The sequence below is a fragment of the Vidua macroura genome, chromosome 20 (genome assembly GCF_024509145.1).
Source record: "Vidua macroura isolate BioBank_ID:100142 chromosome 20, ASM2450914v1, whole genome shotgun sequence".
NCBI lineage: Eukaryota > Metazoa > Chordata > Aves > Passeriformes > Viduidae > Vidua > Vidua macroura.
In genome coordinates, this window is record NC_071590.1 from 4,579,490 (window position 1) to 4,602,428 (window position 22,939).

At 45.2% G+C, this 22,939-nt stretch overlaps 1 protein-coding gene across 2 annotated transcripts in view; it reads left to right on the forward strand.

The window, feature by feature from the left end:
• The window catches only part of COL26A1 (collagen type XXVI alpha 1 chain), a 167,893-nt gene that overhangs the window by 19,190 nt on the left and 125,764 nt on the right, over positions 1–22,939 (forward strand). For both annotated transcript variants that reach the window (XM_053995642.1, XM_053995643.1), the window contains exons 2-3: positions 4,023–4,145; positions 14,451–14,554. In XM_053995642.1, the coding sequence (XP_053851617.1) occupies positions 4,023–4,145; positions 14,451–14,554 (227 nt within the window). The remainder of the gene's footprint in view (positions 1–4,022; positions 4,146–14,450; positions 14,555–22,939) is intronic.

The following is a 22,939-nucleotide window of genomic DNA, read 5'->3' on the forward strand; positions in this document are numbered from 1 at the left end:
AAGTTTCCTGTCAGTGTCTTCCCATCCATGAAATGATTACTCTAACTATGCTATCCAGGAATTAAGCTTTGATATGTGAGTGTGTGGCTCTTCTGGAACCTACAGTATTTTAGCTGGGTTGTATTTTACCTTACACTTCTCCACCCTCTGCAGTCCCTTTTCTCTCTTACTGTTGGATGCCAGGCTGTAAAAACATCCACAATCTCCAAGGGTGAACTGTGAGTCCAAATAAGCTTCTGCTGAGGGGTGCAGGTCTGGTGTCTGCCTATGGAAGCAAACTGCACCTCCAGCTTTCTGAGTAAGCCTGGATGCCCTGTGAGATCCTCTCAGGCTGTTCCCCATGTGCTCTGGAAGGTGAGGATTTCTTGTGTCCTCCAGTGTCCAGGTGCCTGAAGCCATCACTGCTTTTGCTGAGTCAGCAGAGAGCAGGCACCTCTCACATCTGCTGAGGGAGGGGTCTGTTCAAGCTCCAATCAGGAGTTTGCAGACTATCTCCAAATGGAATCAAACTATTGATTTTGTTGTTCCATTTAGCCTGAAGGGTCCACAGTAACATCCTGAACCTACACAGTGAATGTGATTAGGTATCTGCTGGCATCAACACCCCTATTCCCTCTGGAAAAACACATTGTCAGCTGTGAGCAAGACGTGAGATTTGGGTCTGTAGGCCCCAGAAGGAAACTGTCTAAATCAGCAGCTTGCAGGCCATGATCTGCAGATCCTCTGTTGTCTGTGAAAGTCTTCCAAGAATTAAATAGGGTGTGAGAGGAGGGGGTGTTTCTTTGGAAACAGCTGGAGGAAATGGACCAAGTGAAACTCCTCTCTCTGAGCAAGGACCAGTATGCTGCAGAACATCACCCTAAATATGCTGGTGATGAGCATGCATGAGATCCTAAAGGAGCTGCTGTTTGGATCATTTTGTTTGCTTGGTTGGAGTATTCTTTTTGAATAAGCAGCAATATATTCTCTGCCATCCTGGATGCATGCCAGTAAAAGTCCTAAACCTTCCTTCCTAGCATCTGTGTATAATATAAAGGGTCATTTATAATCTCTGTAAGCCATGATGGGGCCTTTCGTCACGTTGTCTGAAGCCTGCTTGCATTCTGGAGGCTGTTCTTGCTGACTTTTGGCTTGCAAAGAGAAGTCTTGGGATGGTTTTGTCTGTCTGTCTTCTTTCTGTTGTAATCACTGTGCTATTTTATCTGCAGTGAGTTCCAAGCTGGATGTCCTAATGCATCCTGTGTTCCTGTTTTTGTCTCACCTGCCTGTGTGCCACAGTAAAAACCCCTAAAAGTTGTATTTGTAGGAAAATTATGCTATTTATGGGAAGCCAAGAGTGTGATGTACCTTTCACTCCTGGCTGTGAGTACCTTTGTAACCAAACCCTCTCTTCTGTTGGTAAGGAGAGAAGTTGGAGAAATCTGTGTCACATTTGATTAGGTGAGTATCTTTGGGGTCTACCCCCTTATTTTTATGCCCACACCGGTGCTTCTGCTTTAGAGATGAGGTGATAAGTGTGGTACTTTATCACTGTCACTGCTCTCTCTGTGCTCCTGCTCAGGAAGGTGAAAGGTTATCCCTGGATTTGAGTGAAGGATCTGTTACCCTGCCATGAGCTGCCAGTCGAGTTCAGCCTGGCAAACCCAGGTGATGGCTTCAGGCAAGGAAGGCAATGCATGGAGAGCCTCGGGGAGCCTCTCACTTCCTGCAGTGATTGATGAGGAACCACTGAGGCAGCTCAGAGTGAAAAGGAGACTCGGAGTGACCTTATCACTCTACAACTCCCTGAAAGGTGGCTGTGCTCAGGTGGGGTTGGTCTCTTTCTCCAAGCAGCACTGACAGAACCTGAGGACACAGTCTCAAGCTGCACCAAGGGAAATATAGGTTGGATATTGGGAAAAAGTTTTTCACAGAAAGAGTGATAAAGTTCTGGAATGGCTGCCTGGGGAGGTGGTGGAGTCACCATCCCTGGTGTGTTTAAACAAAGCCTGGATGTGGCACTGGGTGCCAGGGTTTAGTTGAGGTGTTGGGGCTGGGTTGGATTCGATGATCTTGAAGGTCTCTTCCAACCCAGTGATTCTGTGAAAGCAGGGCTGTGATTTTCCTAACCCGTCTCATTCTCACTCTTTCTCCTGGCTGCTTTTCCTTCTGTGCTCAAGTGGCTGTTCCCATGGCATGAGGAGATCTGGACAAACCCTATGACTAAGGCTTGGAGAGACCAAATGGCAGATTGCACCAAGTGTGCAAGTGAAATGTAAAAGAAAACTTTGAATTATCACATTTTCAGCCTTTAGCTCCTGTTGTTTCTCCTGGTCCTGCTCCCTAAACTTTGTATGGAAGTTCTGCTGAGCCTGTTAAAGGTCTTCATGTGATCTGAACCTTCATTAACTTTATCTTTCCCCCCTTGTTTTGATGCTGCAGATGTCAGTAGAGACATCTGAGTACCCCGGTGCCTGATCTTTATTTACACACCACAGATCCCTGACAAATCTGAGATAAATGGTTCTGAAAGACCTCCCTGCCCACCCGGGGTCACCTCAGGTGTGCCCACAGTCCGCACTCCCTGCTGAGGAATCACAGGGGGGTTTATGGTGAGCAGAGCAGTGTCTCAGGGAAGGCTGCAGGGCTGAGCCTTGTCCCTGCTGCTGGGCTCGTGGCACTGGGCACAGAGCCACCCCTCCCTGGGTGTCCCAGCCTTCCCGGCCAGCTGTAGCCCAAGGGTCAGTGAGCAGCCCACTGGCCCCATGTGGTCCTGGCATGTGTGCCTCCTATTCATGGAATTGGAGCTATGCAGAGAGCAGGGATTCCTGTGGAGATGGGAGGGGAATGCAAAATGGGAAAAAAAGCAGCAAATGCTGTAAATGGTGTGTTCTGGGGAAATCAAACCGACATAGAGGAGGTGGTTTAGGGAAGGAGAAGGGAATGTGCAGGTGCATTTCCATTTTGATTTTTGGTGTGTAAGGCTGGGGAGTCACTGTGGTGCTTGAAGGGATCAGCTCTATTGAGGGCTCTTGCTTTAAGATAGATGAGGAGCCAGGACTCTGGCTCTGGTTCAGCAGGGAATGCTTACACAAGCACTGGGTGTGTTTTGGAACACAAGCTGGTGTCTCCATGTCCCACAGTGACCCCAGTTCTGATCCCCAGTCAGTAGGAAAGTGACTCTCAAACCTGTTAACTACACTGATGTACAAAAGCATTACAAAGCATTCCACACCAAAACATTCACGAAAACGTGAACCAGTATTTGGCAAAGATGAGCAATGCTTGCAAGGGGAAAATTTTTTGTACCCCCTCAAGCATATCACTGAAACCTAAAACTTTTTTTTTTTTTTTTTTTTTTTCAGAGAAGGTCCCTGAAGGGTCTTTAGGTCTGAATTCCCTGTGCTGACTCTGCAGTTCCTTTTGTGTCATACACCTTCCAGTGAGTGTCTCTCTCTTGAGACAGTGTGAGACACTCGTTCCTCCCTCCCCTGCATTTTCTCTTGCCCATTTTTAGGCAGTAACCTCAGCAGGACAACAACAGGACTTGTTCAGACCCAGCTTGTTCAAGCCCTGCTGACAGAGAACTCCACCACACCAAAAAGCAGAATTTTCCTACTCTGCTGTTGTTCAGAATGGTAGGAGGCTGGGGAATGATACCATAACAAGCAGGGTGGAATTAAGACCAGTACAATGGGAGCTGAATATCAGGAGATTTGGAACATGTCTTTTTTTCCCCCAAGTCCTATTGTTTCTGATAAGTCACAGAACTAAATTATGCACTGTAAAATTCTGGCCTCTGACAACCAAGCAAGAGGCATTACTGGATCTGTGGTTCAGGTTGGCAGGGGCTGGGAATCTTTCTGCAGCTATTGGAAGGAGAGGGTGGGGTGAGAAGTGAAGACTGCAAGTTAGCCTGGCTATGGCTGGCATAGAAACCACCCCACCCCAGATCCTTGGTCTGGTTTTCCTGCAGTCTGGTGTGTGTTGGCTCCCAGGTTGTCTCTCTGGGGCTCACTAACGTGTGTCCTCTCTCTCTGCAGGCACTGGTGTCACTACACAGTCACAAGGACAGTCTCCTGCCAGGTGCAGAACGGGTCAGAAACGGTGATCCAGAGAGTTTATCAGAGCTGCCGCTGGCCAGGACCTTGTGCCAACTTAGTGAGGTAAAAATCTTCGTGTCTCATGCTGCCCAATCCTCCTGCCCTTCCCCTTTGCTTGGTTGGCTGGTGAGTGCTGCAGAGAGGGTTGAGGTCAGAGGGTCAGGTGGGATGTCCTGCCTTGAGGTGCTGTGACTGAAGAACACCACTGGTGATAACTGCAGGGAAATCACAGGTGAAGGTAAGTGCAGCATTGTTTCCAGTTTTAGGAGCTCTCCAAACACAGACAGGGTCTAATTTAGAAAGGAGACTTGGTTTATTCGATGCAAGGTGGAGGTTCCCACAACTCAAGCACACTGAGGTGTAAAATATTACATCTTTTATACAGGAATGTTTACATGAACCCCCTGGCTAATATACATTCTCCACCTACCTAATGCCTATTTATTTGGGTGATATAATATTACACAAGATGCTTGAAACATAAAGTTCTTTTCTTTCATTAAGCAACTTCTATTGTAGGAGTTACATTTAAAATGTATTACAATTAATGATGTTTACAACATCAGTTACATTTACAAAAGGGGAGAAAATTCAGCCTGGGGACAGATATTTCAATTCAAAGACATCAGTGTTAGGACAAGTTATGTGAAACAGTTTAGCTCCAGCTGTCGTGCCAGTTTGTGCTTCTCCACAGAGGAGGCTGCTGCTGGTCAGGCATGAAAGCAGATAAATGTTCAGTGTGAGTGGACAGGTGAGCAGGGATGCTGGGTCGGTGGTTCTGTGAGACTTGTTGGTATCAAGTCTCCATACTCAGGACTGTAGTGGTAATATTGATCACATACACTGGAAAGCTGTGATCAAATCCCTTACAGGCAAGAGGGGACAAAGGTAATGTGCCCTGTATCTTTCAGGGTCGAATTTCTTTAGACTTCCTGGATTTCAGTACCCTTTAAAAACACCTCAAAACAGAATGTCCTCTCCTCAGACAAGAAACAAAGCTTAAAAACAGCTAAGTGTCAAAAACTTGCCCTGAGCCTGCTTTGCCTTTTGATCATTTATAGTCTTGGAACCTACATGTAAGAAGGAAAAAAAAAAAGTGTGAAATAGCTGTCCCCAGCTACCACCTTTCAGTAAAATGTCTGCATTGTTGTGTTTTGCCTTCTCTGAAAGGCATTCTCAGAGCAGAACAGTGTTACCCACCCATCTGGGAATTGGGGCAAAAAAGCCATTGTGCTCTAAATTTGCACCTAGCTTCTAAAACAATTTCCCAAGTAGACAACCCATAACTTAGCTCACAGAGCTCAGTCATTTTATTTTTATTGTTACCAATTCACCCACAGGGCACTGGTTGAGGTCCTCCTGTCGTTGATAACCTGGCCAGAAGGTGATGGCAGGCTGAGCCCCACATCCCTGTTCTTGTGACACTTCATCTAGAACTCACATCTTGCATGGGGCTGTTCCCAGTGTTGGTTCTCCAGTTTCCACTTGGCCAGTGGTCAGTCTCAGTTTTTTCACTTGCAATATATCTGCTTTGGTGTCTCTTTTGTCTTTATGCAAGGCTGTGGTTGAAACACTTCATATTTTGCACTGTCATGGCCAAACTTCTGTTGAAGCTTTTTAATTTCCCAGGCTTTTTAGGCACATAATTGTCATTAGAAACTTGTGAGCTTTCACCTTGTCTCCTAAACTTGCCAAAAATCTTATTCTTCATTTTTAACACAGCTGGAATTTCATAACCAAACATTTGATCATGTTATTAGTAAAAATTCTTTTTGTGGGCCCCTGCAGTTGATTGATGCCATTGATTCTTACATTAACCCAGAGACTTTAGGAGTGGTGTGTGCTGTTGTGACATTGTTCATGGAACATTTTCAGTTTCAAATGTAGTTTGGTTTGTTTGCCTGATGAGTCCAATTGTTTGGAGACAATGCAGAACAGCAGAAGACATCTCAATTTTTCTTTCTGTGTGAAAATATCATGGAAAGAAGCTGGGGTTATTAAATATTCAAGATCTCAGCTGGTGAAAGCTCAGCTAACAGGAGCTACATTTTTGGAAGATGATCACCATGGAGAAACCTTCCTGAAGAGATGGGAGGACATCAATGCTCTGTTCCCTTTGGGCTGGGAGGAAATGCAGGACAAGAGGATGGAATCCTTCCAGGGAAATGCCTGTATGCCTCTAGGCACATATTGTATGACATTCTTGCATAAAGTAGAGAAAGACCCTGCACCTCTTTCCCAAGGACCTCTCCGAAAGCTGCTGACAAAATTTTGGAACTCATCCACTTATCATCAGAGATAAAACAGGTCCTTGATAATTTCCCCTACTGCCATCGTCTGAAAGGCAGAGCCCCAAGAAACAGCAACAACAAAGGTGGGATCTGAGATCCTGAGAGTTGAATGGGCTGTTGGATAAGTTATCCCCAGCCAAGACATCTTTTATAAGTGGTTGTTTGTTTTCAGCAATGCACCTGACTTTGACAAGAGAATAAAAAACTGCTGCTGAAAATGATGACTCTTGTGACATGTGACTGCTGTGGACAATGTTTGTGTTTGGTACCCCGAGCCAGGCTGTGTGGTTGAGGTGTTGTTTTCTGAGCACACAGCAGCCTAGTACTGTTTTGTTCCTAGCCCATAGGGATGCTTGAAATGGCTTTCTTTGTTCTTGAAGTCAAGCTGAAGTACTAAAACTACTTTTTTTTTTTGTTTTAATACTTTTTCCTCCTCTCTCACCAAAATGGGTATTGTCTTTTTAGGAAACCAATCTCTCTCCTAATTCAGGTAAACCCCACCTCCTGTTTTGAGATAAAAACTCCTCGTGTATAAAGGATAAAAATAAGAAAAACAGTTCCCAAAGTCACAAGGCCGTGTAGTGCCTTTCCTGTTAAGAAACTGGCTTCAAAGGGGCTTGTGAGAGTTTATCAGCCACCAAGCTGTACAACTTCCTTTGACAGGTCTCTGAAAATCCTGCAGAAGATGAACAGAGCACAAAACTCAGCCTGGCTGCCCTACTTGTTTCTGTTTCCTCCTTACCTTGTCTGTACCAGTCTCTCTTTTTGGGATTTCTGGAAGTCTAGCTTCGGGCAAGGTCAGGCTCATTCTATGTCTGGTAGTGGCTAAAAATGTTCTTGCTCTCTATATCCCTGCAGTTGTTCAGGTAATATAAAGATATCTGCTTTTCTTTTGCTACAAAAGTAAATTTAAAGTGTCTTTTGGCCTTCCCCTATTCTTCTCCAGGGAGATTTGTGGTGCCTGAGCTTGAATTGAAGGGCACAGAGTGTTCTGTGTAAGCAATGCAACGTGTCACCAAGCCATTGGCACCATTTTGGCTTTATAGTGTTTCTCCCAGCTGTGATTTGAAACAAACTGTTTTCATCTCCTTGTTTACAGGAGTCAGCCATATCTGGGAGAGCTTTCATTCTGCCAGCACACCTTATCAGGCTGCTCACTAGCAAAAGGGATGTCAGCCAAGGAAAAAGGCATCTCTCAGACTCGTGGTGACAGCTGAGAGGGGCTCTCTGCTACAGAGACTCCGCTTACGAGCAGACATCGCTGGGGCCAGACAGGATTTAATCCCTTTCCTGTCTCCCATTCATTCGTGTTGGGTTTCTTTCCCTTACTGCACAAACTGCAGCTCAGGGTCAAGCCTTTGCCAGAGGAGGATCTGTGAGATCCCAGCCTTGCAGCCCTGGCTGTGGGATGTCCTTGCTGTCCATTCACTTGCTCCTGGGAAGCTGCAGCAGAGCTGCTTTAGCAGGAGTGTCATCATCTTGGCTGGGCTGGGATCAGCTGCTCTGTTCTTGCCCTCTGCCCCAGGCTCTTTATTTAGCTTGGGTGCTGAGTTGCTCTGGAGCAGTCGTGGCTGGAGGATTTCCCTCAGCAAATCTGTTCTTGTGCTCTCTCCATTTGTGCAGTGAAGGCTTCAGCTCCTGTGTGCCACAGGCTGTGCTCTTGCCGTGTCACGCTCGGGGTGCACGGGCAGCTCTGCAGCAGCCTGGCTGAAGCTCCTGGGCTGTTCCAATCTCATGTGCCATTGGTCTGTCTGAAGAAAGGGACAAAGTCCCTACCCTGGGGTTTCAATGGGAACCTAATCTCTGGTTCTCTGCTGCCTGGATGGTTGTCCCCAGCCTGGTAAACCCAGGCATCCAAATTGTAACTCTTCTCCTCAGCAATCCTTTTGCTGCAGCAGCTGCAGGGCGATGCCCAGTCTTGCCCTGCTTGGGACACTGCACTCCTCAAGGCTCACTCAGAAGGGTGATTTTGAAGGCCAGGCAAGTATTTGAGACCTACATTCAGTTGTTGGAGCTTCTGTGACCTCCTGTGCCTTCAGACCAGCAATGCTACCTCACCTGTAAGATGAAAACAGTGCTGCTTTGGTCTTACTGTGTTTTATGACACAATAGGGCAGCTTCTTGCTATACTCTAACTGGCCAAAATCAGCCTACTTTTGATTAGAATATTTGTGTATGATTGTTGTGACCAGTAGTGTCTTGGGAGGCAAATGGATGGGATGAATGGCCCTGGCTGATCATGAACTGTTATAGCCTTCACAAGACAAACACTTTCTGCTTCAAACTGTTGTTGCCTTGAAAATTCCCATCTCATCTCTGGAAATGTTCTTCATTTGTGGTGGGATATTCCAGCTCCTCTCCTACTTGTCCCAGCCTTGAAAATGAATGTTCCCAGCAAGGCTGTGTGAGTTTTTATTATGCTTTGCTGTACTCTATGGTCACAGAGCTGTCTCACTTTAGCTTTTGAGTCTCCTGTCTCTGCAGCATTTTCTACCTTCAGAGACTTTGAAGATTTTCAAGGAAACTCACAGCTGGCTTGTACAGGGATGGGTTTACCTGATCTCTTACTTTGTTTAGGGTCACTGAAACTCCAAACATTACATTATTCATCTGTTGGCTTTATACTTCACTCAGAGATGGGAGAGATGGCAGGAAGAGTGTTCTTACAACACAGCAAATCTGGGCTGTGATGCCCTTTGCAGCTTCCTGTCACTGCTTGTTTTTTTATTTCAGTATTGTAGCTGGTTTGGCTTATCACAAATACTCTGTGCATTTCATGTAAGCAGGCTACACATCTTGCATGGATCATTCTTGTTTGGTGTTTTTGAATGCTCGGTTTTCTTTTATTTTTTTTTCTTCTTTTCATTTAAATTGAACACATTACTGCTCCCGGAGGGATTTTACAAGCTAGTTTGTAGAATAACAAAGAAGGAATTCTGCAGGCTCATCCAATTTGGTCTTCTGTGCTTTTGAAAACTCTGTTGCTACAGGGTCAGTAGGAGAAGTTGGGGATCTGTCACCCAGGAGATTGGCCTGTAGATGATGTTTCCCCTCAGTTTCAGAACTAGTAATGCCACAGGGAAATCCTTCTCTCTTTCTTGCTTTCCAGTCAATTGAATAATAAATCCCAGAGCTTATTCCAGTGCATTAGGATTGCTATTTGAAGTCCTGCTACACATAAACTCTTTTATGTGTTTAATTCCCTTACGACTCCACATCTTGGAGAGAAATGTACTTGGAAAAAGGCATCTGCTCTCTGAAGCACACATGGGATATAAATGCAGGATGAACAGTGCTCCTACAACAGGACAGACAGAGGCTCTGGATGTGTAGGATCAGAGCTGTAGCACAAAGGGGCATTCTCAGCTTTGAACAATGGCTGTGTGGTGCTGGCTGGGCACAGGTGGAGGGTCACCTGTTCCAGGGGTTGTGCTCAGGCTGCTGATTGAGGCCTTTTGATCTTGCTCAGACATTCTCTGAGCACTCCTCCTCCCTGCTGCAGCGCTGCTCTGCAACAGCACTGACATCTGATTGTTAATAAAGGCAGGAGCTGATGATTAGTCTGTGGTGGCATAGAAACATCTGTCTCTGTGTCCTTGGCCTTTTTTCTTGGGCCTGAGAGACTGTCAAAAATTGCTGTGGACAGCAGGGCATGGCAGGTAGATAAGTTTATTTCCTGGGTTTAGTCTTTTCCTAAGTTGTTTGACACAGATGTGTTCAGAGCTAAACAAAGTATTCTTCCTCCCCATTGGCAAAGGCAGAAGACACAATGAGCTCCAACAGTCCTGCAGCTGCAGGTTGGTGTTTTTTTTTTTTAATCTGGTGTCTGCAGGAGCATATTTGGAGCTCCTCTGGTTACATTGTTCCCTGGAGAACTACTGTGTTTGTGGCAGGGAAGCTGGAAGAGCTGGGGCTGCAGGAAAAAAGAGCACAGCTCTGATTCACAGTGATGGTATCTGCCATGCCTGTGAGTGCAAATGTGATGGCAAAGGTGTTTCTTGTCCCTGCATCAACTGTGGCACTGGTTTGAGGTGAAATTGTCTTGTCTGTGTCACACAGAGGAGTTGTCTGGTGTAATCAGTGTCTGGTAGGCTTTGAGAAGATGGTTATGTGGTCTGTGTGGGTGTGGTGGTGTTGGTAACCAAATATATATTTGATAGCTTCTCTGAGCTCTTAAACTCCCTTCTTTCCAAGTGCTTTGAGATATGGTTACTTAACTTGATGGATTTGAAATCTGATTTCGGAACACTCTGATATTCTGTGGGAGTCGCAGGGTTTTGGCATGACTGTAAATCAGGGCATTGGTACCAAGAGTCAGAGGAGCTACCACAAGCTTTGTCCTGAATGCCTTTTGATGCACTTGTTGGAATGAAGATGAGGGTCCCTGGAAGACAATATGGCAGTTATATGGATGGGGTTGGACCCACTGGGTTGTTACCTGACTTCAGTGCCGTGAGAGAATGAGGCAAACCAGAGCTTGGATTCCTTGGTTTCTGGGTTCTTTGCCAGTCAAAAAGGCAAGTTCATTCATCTTGTGATCCTGAAACCCATCAGTAAGTGAAGGTGAAACTTTCAAACTGGGGCTTGAATAAAAATCAATAGAAGCCTCTGAGGGTCACTGAGGTCTCCTTGGGCAAAAACTGCAATGGCTGAATGAATCAGAGTAACAAAACCTTCTCATGTGATGTGGAAACGAGTTTCACGCCTTCCTTCTCTGTGGTCTTTGTGCACAAACAGCTTTGTTTGTGAGTGTCAAAGGGCAGGGGAAATCCAGAAAGGGTGAAGGTATTTCCTGTGTGTGACAGGCTCTCCTGCTTGGGTCATGGCAGAGATCATCCTGTCTCTTTTGACCTGATTTTTGAGGCTTTGATCCAGGAATGTGACACTCTTCCCCTTTCTTGTGTCAAGTCTGCCTGTTGTGTTCAGTGACACTTCCTTGAAAACAAGGGGGACACATCCTTGTGTGCTGAGGAGTGAGACTTGTTGGCTGCCATCCCTTGGTGTGTCCTGACCTCTCCAGTACTCCCAAATCAGTTCATCAGTCAGCTCATGTTCCTTCCCCAAATTACCACTTCCTTGGCAGTCAGAGCCACAACCAGGAGATGCTATTTCCCAAATGATAATTGCATGTGGACAAGCTCGTGTAGCTCATCCTACAGGGATCAGGCAGCTCCAAGGACAGCCATGTGTTGGCTCTGGTCTACGAGCAGCAGTGGCTGCTGCTTGAACTTTCTGGGCTCTTCCCTGGGAGCTGCCCCACTCCCTGGGATATTGTTGTGAAGCCTCAGCAAAGTCCCTGAAAATGACTCCTGACTCTTGCAGTGGAGTGGCAGATCCTGGTGGTTTGCTCCTCCAGGAAGTGTTTGGAATTTTCCTGCTGAAGGGAGCTGTGTGCTGAGCACATCTTTGGCTCCCTGAGGAGCAGAGTAGTGCAAGGTTGTGGCTCCTCCAGACTTCTTCTCCTCTGCTTTGGCAGATTCTTATGCCAGTGTTTGTGGCTTGAGTGACATCCAAGGGAAAAGCTTCCCTATTCTGCTACCAATCCTTTTTTCTGCCTCTTGTGTTTTCCATATATTTTTATTCAGGGGCTTCTGATCTTTAACAGGTATCCTCATTCCCTCTCCTTTTCCATATATTTTTTTCATTTTCTTCAGTTGCAACACTACAAGTATCAGATGGTGGTGATGCTTTGCTGAAGGTGCTTTCTGTCGCTCCCCTCCTGGAATAGCAGTCATAAATCTGCATGATGTGATGCCATAGGTCACAGCAGACCTTGGTGCCATGTCATAAAATTGAGGAAAAATTATGCTATGAAGGACAGAGCAACTTCAGAACAAATTGGACTTGCAAGCTGGGCCCACTTCAGATGCCTGAGTGCACGATGCTGAACAGAGCTGCACACGTCAGGACACTTGCAGGGAATTCAGGGTGGGTGGTAGACTGTGACAGCTGAGCCCCAAGCTTGTCATGCCCTGAGAAGTCCTCCTTCATCTGAGGATTAAACTAGAGCTACTTCCCCGACACAGAACTGCTGCCAAAATTCCAGTCTGGCTCAAGCCACTCTCCACACTTCATAATGAAGTTTGAAAGAGTTTTAACATCTTGGTGTTGGCAGAAACATGGTTTTAAAATCACGGTGTGGTTGGAGACACGCTGGCTCTGGACACTGGTAACAAGGCTGGAGACTTTCATCTGAAGGTCAAATCCAGCTGTGGTGTTAGTGACAAAGTCATGAACTTGTGACTGATGCTTTGGGGCTTACGTGTGGAAATGTGTCTGGAATCCAGCGCCAGGACTGGGAGTTGGGAGACATGGGTTCAATTCCTGGGCTTTGCCAGAGCTATTCTGAGAGACCCTCAGCAAGACACTTACAGTCTTTGTGCCTTCGGTCCTTTGTGAAAAAGCACAGAAGGTCTACCTACATCAGTGTGCTCCAAGTCCTCAAACTCACACGACTGTGGACACCTGAACACCACGGGATGCAGAAGAGCAAAGAAATAGGTGGGATGAGCTGGCTCTGTGCAGCCCATACCAGACAAATGCCTGGATCACAGCTGTGGGTATTAGCAGTGGCTGGTGTGCTTTTTGGCAGCTCCAAGGGTGAGGACATCCTGTTCTCAGGAGACAGTGCTGCTCTCCTGTCTCTGGGTGAGGCTGCTCCCAGGGCAGGCAGCCCCGTGCTCAGGAGGAAGCTTGTGCAGCCCACCCTCTCCAATGTCTATAGGAGAACTTAGTTTCTGTGTTTGGCAGCTGTCACAAATCATCAGCAAACAGCTTCCTGAGAAATTAGCTTCCCGAAGACTCTGCTAACCACGACTGAGCTGCTCCCTTCTTTTCAAGACACACGTGGGCAGCCTCTCCTGGCAAGCCTTTGTTACTGCTCTTTTGAGTAGCTACTAGCCACTGCAGCACTGTCCTGGGTGTACACCTGCCTCCCCTTGAGCAGTTTTGGATGAGATTCATGAACCCTCCAGCTCCGTTTCCCCCTGTGCCCAGCTGTGCCAGGAGCTGTCTCTGTCTCCTCTGGCTCTCAGCAGGAGGAGCCTCTTCCCCAGGGACAGGGTGCTCAGGGCTTGTGTCTGCCTGGTTTGGAAAGACAAGCATAAACTGCAGCCTGCAACACTGTAATCCCAAAGCTTCAGACACTCCTTGTGTGTGCCAAATTCTTTTGGCTGTTAAATAAGGGTAGGAATTTCGAGGGGAGCTTGTAGAGTACAACTTCTGTGTTTGCTTTTAGCTTCATGAATAGCAGCAGTGACTTGTTTGGCTGTATACTGGGAAAACTCTGAGTTGCCAGCTTTGACGAGCTGCTGTTTTAAAGGAGAAGTTGTCACTTATTCAGCTGTCTGTTTTGTGTTGACTTCAGAATCACTGGTGCCTTGCACAGCCCTGCTGGGTCTGCAGGTCACCCTCCAGTTCCCAGAGGGGCATGGCAGTGCTCATGCTGTAACTGGGACCCTGGGGATGCTGTGCTGCTCACAGAGCTCCCAAACCTGTCCTGTAGAACCTTGGCTGTGGTCCAGAAGAGTGTGACCCTATTTCAGATGGGGGGAGAATTGAGGCACGGGTCAGGTAGCTGGGAAAAGGCTCCATGAAGGTCCCTGACGTAGTTGTCATGTTGGTGTGTTGGTACATCCCAGGTCTGAGTGGTGGGGAAAGGGAAGACACCTGGGAAATGGGAAACTATTACTGCTGAGTGAGGAAAGGCTATTGCCAGCCTCTGTTCAATGTCACAGAAGCTCACATGAAGGAAGAGTGTGGGAAACAAGTCATCATCTCTGCTACTTGCAGGACTTTGCAGTGGTGAGATCTCCACAAAGCTACTGGTGGTACCTGCAGGAGGAGAGGTGTGGGAAAGAGCCAGTAGAGCATGAGGGCTTAAGGAGGAAAATAAAAGCTGTTAAATCACATCCACACTCTAATAAATCCTTGCTGATATTTTGTGTCATTCCTTTTTCTGTAGCTGGGGTTGGCTGGGTGCTCTGGGATATATCCAGGTGGGAAGATGTGCTATGCATTAGCAGCAGCAGTAGTTGGAGTAGGTCACTGTATTCTGCTGACTTCTTGTTTGTGTTAGTTACAGGACTCTCATCAGGCCCACGTACAAAATGTCCTACAGAACTGTGACCACGCTGGAGTGGAGGTGCTGTCCTGGCTTCACAGGGAGCAACTGTGAGGAGGGTGAGTTATCCAGCAATGCCTCTGTCCTTATGGAACAGCAAGGATGGACTGGCTGCCTTGAGCTGGGGTTTGTTCCTTAATATGCCCTACAGCTCTTAAACACAGGAACAATCACCTGTTCCCTTCCCCACTGTTATCTGAACGTCACACACGAGCTCTGAAAGGTGGTCTTGGAAAACAGATCATTCTGAATGCCTGCAAACAGGCCTGAACAGGGAGGAGGAAAGAAATAAAGAAAAGGGAATCAGGGATGACCTGTTTAGAGATGTGCTCATGCTTGGCATCCCTGTTGTATTCAGAAAATGTGCTTTCTCCTTTTCATGTGTTATCTTCTCCCTGTGCCTGTTGTCACCATCAGTTGCTGTATCCAATAAAAGCTGGTCCCTGGAAGCTGCTTCTGAACATTTTATGCCTGTAAGGTCTGGACATAAATAATGTGTGTTCCCAGAGAGCTTTGAATCAATACCTTTGGTTCCCCTTTCTACCTGCTCCTTGACTTACTGGTGTAACATTCATGTTGCACAGTGTGTGTTACACAGTTCTCTCCATTCACAGGAAAACACTGGGTTCTTCCAGAGCAGAAGGAAAAAGAATTTTCCTTTTTTTATCAAAATAGGGCATGTTTTACATTTTCCTTCCTAACATTTTCTACTTTAACTGTCACTTCTGGGGGTTTGAAAAAAGTTCTGCTTCTCCAATGAGTATCAGGTTTAGGCATTAAGGCATCTGCTGAACCTGACTTGAGAATTCACAGCTTATGAATGGGAGAAACTGAGCCTGGAGTTTTCTGTTCATTTGCATCAGGTCAACACAGCCTGTCTCTGGCTGCTGAGGGGTCATTGGGGGTGTCCAGCATCTCTGAGTCTGCTGTTTGTGCTGGTTTTCTTTGTGCTGTGATATCTTAATACCAATCACACAATTCAGGCAAATCTCTGACTAGGAAGTTGTCTCATTACAGTCCCAAAGAGTGATGGCTGCAGACAGCAGCTGGCTCCAGGCTGCTGAGGAAACAATAGCTTCCCAGAAGCTCCAGAAGACTCTTACAAAGTGGCAAAACTACCCAAAGTTGCAGTCTGCATGAGAGAGCTTTACATTTGAACATAATGCTAAAAGAAGTGAAGCCTGAGAGAGAAGCTGCTTTGTGCAGCTTGAGTTTTCAGCTGTCCCTGCAAGGAAAGGGGAGCTGAGGATGGTGGCAGAGCTGAGGATGTGCCTGGTGACCTGAGAAGCCCCTGTGTGCAGCCTGTTCGTGCCTGTAGGTTTGGACAGGTGTGAGTTATTGCAGCTTAGTGGTGCTGCTGGTGCAAAGGAGAGATTCCAGCTCCCCCCTGCAGTGCCAGATCTGTCTCAGCAGAGTTCCGTGGAAATAAAGAGCCAACATGAGCTTGTTTGAGAAAGCCGCAGCGATCTCGCAGGAGCAGGTCTGTGCAACGAGGTGACAATTTTATACAGTTACTTTTCAAGGTGGAACTGTTCTTTTGGGCCTGGATATGGTCTGTGGAGTGTGAGAAGAAAGCCAGTAGTAAGCCCTTACTTTCATGTGTGTGATTCTTTTTACCTTTTTTTTTTCCCTCTCCTTAAAACATCTGGTGCTACTGACAGTCCCATATCCTTGAATGAAAGAGGAAAATAAAAAAGACCCCTTTCTAGTGCAGCAGGGTTGGGCCACTTAGTGTTTAGTGTAAATACTGGTGCTAGTGGTCTGCATGGCCCTTCAAGCTGTCAATTTTAAAATGGAAATATTTACTTACTCCTTATGTTAATTCTTAATGTTAGTGTCACTTGGAAATCAAAGGAAAAAAGTCTAAAAATAGGCTGGTTTAGGGTTTTTGGCAACCAATATGAGGCCTTTTGTGCTCTTTCCTTTCTGTACTCTCCCCTACTGCAAGTTTGGTTCCTCTGAGAGGGTGAGATGCTTGTCTGTGTGAGTTCTTCCTGGAAACAGCAGACAAAAGGAAACAGAAAACTAAACTGAAGCAAAACAAAACCAGTAAAGTGATGAAGCCACAGTGAATTAGCAGGGCAGTACCTCAAAATGTTTTCATCTTTCTTTGGTAGTTAGATTCCTCCTCAATATTTCATTTCACTTGTATGTGCAGCTGGTGCTTTAGAAGTTGATGTGAGGTAGGCATGACTGGAGGCAGCCTGGACCTGCATTATTTTGAACTTGCTTTCTTGCTGTGTTGCAAATCCCCCCATTCTCTGGCAGCCACTGGCAGCTGCAGTGGCTCCGAGCTTCCATGCAACATCTCCCGATTCCAGACACTGAAGGGAAACTCTTCCTTTCCCAATGGGTCTTGGAACAGTCAGGGTTTGTTTCCCTCAGTGGGATGGATTAAGCCAGCAGAGCATGGATTGATGAAGCACACAGAAGAGTTCTGGGAGTTGTGTGTGCATGGGCATGGCTGATGGTGCTCTTTGCATCCTGATATAAATCTGCCTATAAGATCTATTGATTCCTTCTTTAACCCCCAGTGAGCAGAGTTAATATTTGCTCCTTTTTTGTGCTGTTCTGGAGCAGTGTCTTTGGGGGAACCACTGTAGCATATCTGGAGGATAGATTATTTTTACTAGCTGTCCTTACATCAAGCCTTCCTTGCCCTTTTACAATTTATTTCTTTTAGCATTTTATGAGGGAAGACAGGACAGGGAGAGGGTGAACCAAGGAAAGAAGTCAAAGAATTTGAAGCCATTCAGAGGCTGCAGCTATTTCTGATCCCATAACTTGTGATCTCCCAAATGGCAGGTCAGCTTTTCTTTTGCAAAAGCAGCAGCTCAGTGTGGGTATCTAGCCCCAAAGTATGACAAATTCCTGATGAGACTGGTTTGCTGTCACACACCTTCAGTGGGAAAACTCCCCTCTGCTAGAGCAAGCTGTTACATGCAATTAAATCCATCCTCAGCTGGTAAGTTTAGCTTGAGACAGTCACCACTTCAGTGTCACCAGCTGACAGGCACCCACATTAACACTGAAAGCTGCATAATTTTGGATTTAAATTATCCTGGGAATCTAACTCCTGCATTGAAGCTGATAAAGAGCAGCACTGTCTGGAGGAAGCCCAGCTCTAGAGGTGGATGGAGATTTTGCTCTCAGTGGGCCATTAATTTACTGAGATAAATTTCATTTTTCAAGCTGACACTGCCTGGGGCTTTCTCCCCTTCCTTTCCTTGCTTTCTACTCAGTCCAAGGTACGTCAGTATTTGAAAGATCTCCAGTTCCTTCACTGGTTTTGTAGAACTGTGACCTGCTCATTGAGTTGATAGTCAAAAATCACCAGTTGTACCAGGCCTTCCCAAAAGGTTTATTGCAACTTCCTTGGATGGAGAAAAAGACTTGATGCAAAGCGGTCTGGTGAATATAACTGTCACTAGATACTAACTTTTATTTTCCAGTTTCAGGGGGTTTTTGTTTTGTTTAAAGTGGAGCCCAAGCCCAGGACAGGAAATGAATGCACTGAGCCACCCAGTCTGCTGACTGCTGATATAAAGAACATATGGATGAGGGCAGTGCAGGGGTGAAGTGGTTTAGCCGTTGCAATCATGCATCAAGCTGATTGATTTGAATCCAAGATGATGCTGACATTTCAACTCAGCCTTTTTTTCCTATATGGCTGAAAGTTCAAAGGCAAGTGCAACCTCTTGGGAGAGGAGAAGTGTCCCCAGCAAGTTCAGGGGCTCAGCACTGCCCTGGAGCTCTCCAGCCAGGCGAGGTCTTATTTTACTTTACAAATATAGCATAGCTTTCTTCCTTGTTTGTTTGTACTGCTTGAGTTTGGGACAGTAGCCAGTATCCTATTTACCCCAGAAGCAGATTGATGGTAGACAGCTTAGTTATTTGGGCAAGAAACAGCTCCCAGAGTAACCTCAGCACCTCTAAAGTGATGCTTTTGTGATTCCAAGCTTACTTTTTCTTTTTCTTTCCTAAAAATGCAAGTAAGATAGGAAATTTGAACAGCCTTGTTCAAGTAATGGCTTAATTGGAGAACTTCCTTTTTAATTTTTTTTATGTCTCCCCCTCCTCATTTCAGTTCTTGGAATATTCTGATCTATTTCTAATAACTATTGTTTGCATCTTTTTGTCATCCTGATATTTTTTAAACCTCTTAAGATTCCCATGTGTTTGCAGTTTTCAAAGCAGCATAAGAAAATGAAGACTTTCATCTTGGCATGATAGAGTGCAAAAACCCTTTGCATTTTTACTGCTCGTTTACAAAATTTCTTGGTCCCAGGAGGAAAGATGCAGAACAACACTGCCAGGAAAATCTTAAATGAGCAAATGCAATTATGAGACAAAATTTGATGAGACTGTGAGAAAGGACATCAAAAGAAGAGACCTGAAAGTTTGAAAGCCCATTGAAATGCTCTGAAGGGAAGGGAATTCAAAGTGGTGTTAATGAGATCTCACTTCTCCAAGCCTTGTGCTTCTTCCCCATGAACCATTAAAAGACAGAACTGTCCATGATGTGAAAATGCAACTCTGAGATTATGAAGTAACATTTCCTGTAGTATCACAGCAATTACCTCCAGGAGTTGAGCTTGGGTGTTCTCCTTTTCTCAAGTCCCTCAGTTCCTTCCTCAGCGGAGCCTTCTGCTGCCATTGACCTTTTAAATCTTCCCTTAGAAACTGAGAAAGTGTAAGAGAAAGCAGTGGGAGTCAGAGGCATTGCAGTGCCTGTTCCTGTTCCTGCTGAATCCTGGTTCAGTGATGTTTGCCCACTGCAGCTGAGTCCAGCTCCTGTCATAAAACAAAAGCTTCCATGTGAACAGTGAAATTCCCCCCAAGGTGGTTTTTTCAGTGCCCTCTGACTGGCTGGGCAGTTCTGTGCTGCAGACATGGCACACTGAGGTTCCTTCCCTTCAAGTTTGGATCTAACAGGGATGTAGTTCTCTACCAGAGACTGGTTCAGTAATTCCTTTAGGGAAATGTGGCTTAGCTCTCACTTGAGACCTTTGAAACCAAGGACAACATTTGATTCCACAGCAAATTTTTCTGAAAATATCTTTTCATGCCAAAGTTTGTTTCTTAGATACAGTAAGTGAATTATGTGAATACATATTATAGACTATTAAGCGGAATGTGAATTAATTATAGTTTTTTAAGTAGGAGGTAAAATGTGGTAACTATCTCTGTAAATCTATCTTCAAAAGTATTTTATGAAAAAATATCGAAACATGTGAATCACTGTGATGGAATTGCTGACACGTGGAAGTGGCTTCCTGAGCACAGATGTTTGTGATGTTGGTCCCAGGTGTTGGACAGTACCTACCCCAGTATTTTCTTCCATAGGATACACCTCCTGCTGCTCCAGTGTCCCAGCTCCTGCTTGTCCTTCTGGTGGCCTCTGCAATACAAGAGCCACCAGAAGTTGCCCAAACCACCCTACAATGTGTCACCCACTTGCTACCTGCTCCCATCACCATGCTGACCACTCAGCAACCTCTGGCTTCAGGTATAACATGTGTCACCCCTGATCAAATTGATAAATTTTCTGAGGAGTTCCTGGAGCGTGTGGTCACTCTTGGAATATCCACAGCCTGCTGAGAGCACTTTCTGGCATCAGCACTCTGTGACTACTTGAACAATTTCTAAATGTTCATCTTCCTTTTCAATACGTAGATTAAAAAAAAAAACAAACCCTGTTAGATTTCCAAATATTTTGACACTGCATTCCAGCATCTGAGTAGTTTCATTTTTTTGGACATTTCTAATCTGAACAGGGAGAATTTTATTGAGCACCTAATGTCAAAATATCTGAAGTGCTAAATATCTGCAGATGTTATCTTAACATAAGTGGGAAAGATGTATTCTGTACCATTACACTGTCCCAAATTTTTTAGCTCTCATCAAATTACTGTGGTATGTAGAGAATCTTTTGCATTTTCATAAGCTATTGGCTTTCCCAAACACATGGGATGCTTTTTGCTGTGTATGTCTTAATTCACAAGTGAAGGACCCACCTGTTCATAGTGAATGACTTTCCTATGAATTTGCTTTATTTCTAATCAGGAGTGAGCATAATCGTCCCCTGGGAAGGGCTGGACAGGGCTTGGAGCAACCTGGGCTGGTGGAGGGTGTCCCTGCCCATGGCAGGGGTGGAACGAGATGAACTTTAAGGTCCCTTCCTACCCAAACCATTCTGTGCTTGTTTTAGATTTGTATAAGCTCAGAGACATCTCTGGTGGTAGATTAGTTAGATATTGAAAGTTTTGAACCCAAGGGAGCTCCTGAATTACTTTAGAATAGGAATTGGGAGGTGTGGGTTCTGAAGAGCCCGTCCAACCTCTTGACATTTTCTTTCATAATCCTTACTGCCTCCTTCAACCCTGAGCTTTTAACAAGCTACTTTAACAAGTTCCTTCAGAGCTCTTGTTTTCCTCCAAATAATCACTTGTTTCCCATTCATCCTCACAATGATGAAATTTTATTTGCTTGAGGCTGTTAGAAGGGAGTTGGTTTTTTTTCCCTCTGTGAGTCTCACATTGTTAGAGCCTTTGGGAGTTGCTGACAGTGTAGTGTCCTCTGGAAAAAGGGACATGTGACATGTTATGCTGTGAATCCTGCAAATGTAGTCAGGAAAAACATTCTCCCAAAAAACTCCACCCTGTCTCTTTTCCACAGCCATTCCCTCAGAGGTGGTGGGGAAAGGGTGGAGCTGTGTTTATAGCAGAAGTTAGTACTTTTTGGAGTGTACACTCCCATTTGCATAGGGAAGAGCTAAATGAGAGGAATAGTTTCTAATTGGTGATCACTGATCAGTTTGATGCTTTTCAAGTGAATTAGAGATAATAATGGAAGAAGAATTAAACCCACCTGCTGATGCTATTTCCAAGTTTCCTTGCTGCTGCACTGACTTGTTTTTTTTTAATCAGGAATAGGAAATGAGGTTTAGGCCTTTGATAGGAAATTCCACAATTGGAAGGGATGGCAATGAGGAGTCTCTTTCTTTCACTCACTTTGCAAGGCTATTACCCACTTAACCAGCTGGTTTGTGTTTAATTTTTGAGCACTTACGAAATTACAGCTCCCTCCCCATCACTTTTCAAGGGCTTAGTTATGAAATGTGTGGATTTAATGTTGCTGTCAAACAATGCTGAATGGGATGGCTCCTTGAGGAAGAACTTGGTGAATTTCTTGTAGGAGAATACTTGAGTGGCCTGATTTGCAGAGTGCCATTTCTTTTTGGTGCAGTAATTTATTTACTTTTAGTTATCTTTGATATCTGACTCTAGAAGCAGGGGAGACTTGAGCAGATGTGAATGTTGGGGAGGATAAGGGAAAAACGAAGGACAAAGTTCCAAGTTTTCAGGACTTTCACCTAGATGTGACTCTGTGTTCAGAATTCTGCTGCCATCTCTTATTTCTGTCTTGTCAAATACTGGGGGAGAGATGAGAACATACTTTACACTACACAAGTTCTAAGAGACCTGTGCAGAACTGATCAAATAATGAGTTGTCACTTTGTGTGAGTGATGGAGAAATATCTTGTACTCCTGAGATTTAAAGACATGAGAATAAAGGAAGGTCCTGAAGACGGGAGACTTCATCACCAGCTTTCCACAGAGAGCAGATGGACAGGGCAAGGTACTCTTGCAAAAAAGTACCTTTTTAAAATAAGTTTAAGCCAAGCTGCTGACAGTGCAAGCTTTTTGCATGTGTGAGTGGCAAGATGTGTCTGAGGGGGTGTGAGACGAAGGGGAGAGTTTGAAGGAGGCCACAGAGTACATGGGGTGGTGCAGCTGGTAGTAAGCTGAACAGGAGCCAAGATTTGGGGGTGAAGCAGATGGACACCTTCCTATTTATATCTTAGGGACTTGTGTAGTGTAAAGTATGTTCTTGTCTCTCCCCCTTTTCTTATGTAGGTTTTTCATTAAACTAATTAATGCGATTGGTACAGTAACACTTGTGCTTTCTGTAGTAACTAATTCCAGTTGTGGGCTGCTCAAAAACATCAACACAAGGAGGGTTTATGCAAGGGCAGGATGTGAGCAAGGTAAGCCTCATCCACACAAACTTTCTTCAGGAAGAAGAGATTTACTAGGTACCTAAATCCCCATTACAACAACCCTGGGACACTTTGTCGTGTGGAAATGGGATTGCAAGGAATTGGGATCCAGGTAGAATTGGGATTGCAAGCCCAGGAGTAGGAACAAAGGTGGATTTTTCAGAGAAGTTTGAGGTTGGTTTCATGTTTTGTAGACTTCAAGGTGAAATCAAGAGGTAAGCATTGAATTCTCATGTTGCTGAATCCTACACTTTATTCTTACTCCACTCCTTGTTATCAAATGGGGAACCAAAAGTGTTCCTCCAAATAATAATTTCTGGTGGTGTTTAATTTCAATTTAACATGGAGTGCTAGGCAAAAGCATGTTCCATGCACTTCAATG